Source organism: Centruroides sculpturatus, unplaced genomic scaffold (assembly GCF_000671375.1).
Source record: "Centruroides sculpturatus isolate CEXI.00-Female unplaced genomic scaffold, Cexi_2.0 scaffold177, whole genome shotgun sequence".
NCBI classification, from domain to species: domain Eukaryota; kingdom Metazoa; phylum Arthropoda; class Arachnida; order Scorpiones; family Buthidae; genus Centruroides; species Centruroides sculpturatus.
Window position 1 is genome coordinate 187,330 of NW_019384358.1, and position 2,557 is coordinate 189,886.

General features: G+C 39.5%; 1 protein-coding gene across 1 annotated transcript; it reads right to left on the bottom strand.

Annotated features, from left to right (window-relative positions):
* Positions 1-785: 785 nt before the first annotated feature.
* LOC111640161 lies at positions 786-2,001 on the bottom strand. Its single transcript, XM_023386163.1, has one exon. The coding sequence runs from the start codon at positions 1,925-1,927 to the stop codon at positions 1,328-1,330; it is 600 nt and encodes a 199-aa protein (XP_023241931.1). The 5' UTR covers positions 1,928-2,001; the 3' UTR covers positions 786-1,327.
* Between the last annotated feature and the right edge of the window lie 556 nt (positions 2,002-2,557).

Below are 2,557 nucleotides of genomic sequence, written 5' to 3' on the forward strand. Positions count from 1 at the left end.
AACGTGTTACTATTTAAACACTTGGCGTTTTCTCATCTTTATTCATTTGATACGAGTACCAGTCGACCCCCCTATAACACTGTTGATTACTCCGTTTTATATGAATTTTATGTTGTACGAGTCACTTAGATTTTACAAATACGTGTGCCGGGCTGTGAACGTACAAGCGAGACCGTCCGAGCGAGGCGAGAATCCACGACCGGTGTTCAGAGTACAATGACCGCCTGGCCACTGGTGGGTCGAAGTTAAGGCCATTGCTATTTTCAATAAGGTCGGTCTGCCCTATTCGGGAGGAATGGAAAAGAATGAATCGAATAACTTATACATTATAAAAGTACAGAACAGATTAAAATACGGATTGTTCTTGTCAGTGAATTCGTGTTTTACCGCTTAGTTTGAATTTTTGTGGCTAATATACTCGTAATTATTATAATAGTTTAAAAGTATTCATTCGTTTCAATAATATCGCAATAAAAGATCATTATTTTTACAGATTTAAGTAAAAGATTTAAGAAAAAAAAACTACACACAGGAGCGACTCTTCTGATGGTTTGAATTGTTGCAAGACGATTATAAAATCGGAAAAAATATGATAAAATGATTCCATATATTTCTTATCGATAAGCTTCATCTGTCTTACAGAAGGTCGTTCCTATTTATCAATTTCTTGTGTTTTTACGCGTCTAATATGAATGGAAGATCGCGAAATTCTCTTTTGTCATTTGGCTTAAGATCGATTAAGATCGATTTAAGACAACCAGAGGATCTTTTTGACCACGCTCTTTGATAATTAAAAAGTCTGCATGTATATGTTTTAAAATATGTATACTCAATTGGCTATTTAAACCTTTTAAAGCCTTGGCGTAAAGATGAGGGTTTTAATGTTATTTATAATATATGATATCCTAAATTTCGATTATCGATATCCTAATTATGATATCGATTATCGAGAAATGAGAATTAAAAATAGTGTCACTGAGGAATATTTTGATAGCAAAATATCAAACTTTTATAATCCATCGGTGGAAACATGTTCCTGTTCATTTTGGAATTCTTTTAACGCACCATGTGGTCATATTCTTATGATAAGAAAATATAATAATTTGGTCATGCGCCACGTGTGATTTCCGAGCTAGTTTCCCTGATCTCGGAATTTGCAAGGGGCCTTACATTTATTTGCTTGATCACCGAACTTCGCGTGATACCAGCATAGGTCTTTTGCCTGGGGTCGAACAGGTGTCTTCGAACGCCGACGATTCCGAGATCGATTCCGGGGGTGTCTATAATCGCGTGATTGTCTGTCGCCGGGCCTTGCTAGGCGATTAACTTACTCTGTTAATTCAGCGACCTGCGTTTGGAGCTTCATTATAACCGCGTGTGTATTATTTTCGTTCGTTGCTAAATTAGTTTCGGCAATTTGCAAAGGTGTGAGCTCGAGAATTTTATCGGCCATTTGGGCTAATTTGTCTAAATCCCCATCGGAAACAGAAAGAATTGCCTGAGTTTCTTTGGGTAAACGCTGAATCCATAGCGTTCTTAAAAATTCCTCCCCGAATTTATTACTAGCTAGTTGTCGCATTTTGCGTAAAAGATGAGATGGTTTATCATTTCCTAACACGGCATTAGACAGCAAATCTTTCACTCGTTTTTGTTCGGAATCGGAAAATTCTGCTATGAGTCGATCTTTAAGTGTTTGATATAGATTTTCCCTCGGAGGGTTTTTAACGATATCGCTCACGTACGCTAACACTTCCGAGTTGAGAGCTGAAACCACTGCGTAATACTTAGTAGTATCTTGCGATATATCGGCGAGTTTAAACTGAGCCTCAATATTAATAAACCATAAATCGGCTTCTTTATCCCAAAATTGGGGAAGTTTAAGAGCTACCCGACTGATTTCTGGCTTAAGATCGATTTCGTTTGGCATTTTAAGACAACCAGGGGATACCTACTCAGCAGAACAACAAAAAAAATGGAACAGAAAACTCCACTTACCCGTGTTAGATGACTTATTCTGGCAAGAGGTTGCCGACGCACAAATGTGGGGACAATTTCGCCGGTTTGGAGCGGTTCACATATCCAAGGAGCGTCGTCTATCGTAGTCGCGGAATTTATTCCGTACTATCCACTGAGGGAACACAATGCAGAACTAGTAAAGGTCTTGTTCTTTCTTTGGTGTTCGAATTCACGTCGAAGCACGTTCGGGTCACCACTGGAGGTAATGGATGGCCGTTATCGGTTAGACGAAACCTGGCCGTCTTTCTCCATCCATTTACATCTCCACCAAGATTGTCTTTATCAGAAGGCTGTAAACGTGAATTAGTTAAGTCCACGACCACGTTTTAAACTAAAACAACATTTATTTACAACAATCCTCGAGTACACTTGAAAGAGAGCTACACGTGCTCATGGCAGCGATCACCCGACAAGAAGAAGAAGCAACAATACCCAGAATTCTCTCTCTGGGAAAAACCCAGTTCCCGTTTTTCTATCCGGGATTCCCGGGAAACTCGTAGAGGAGTGGCGCCATCTCACCAGTCCGTGATTTGTCGCCGCA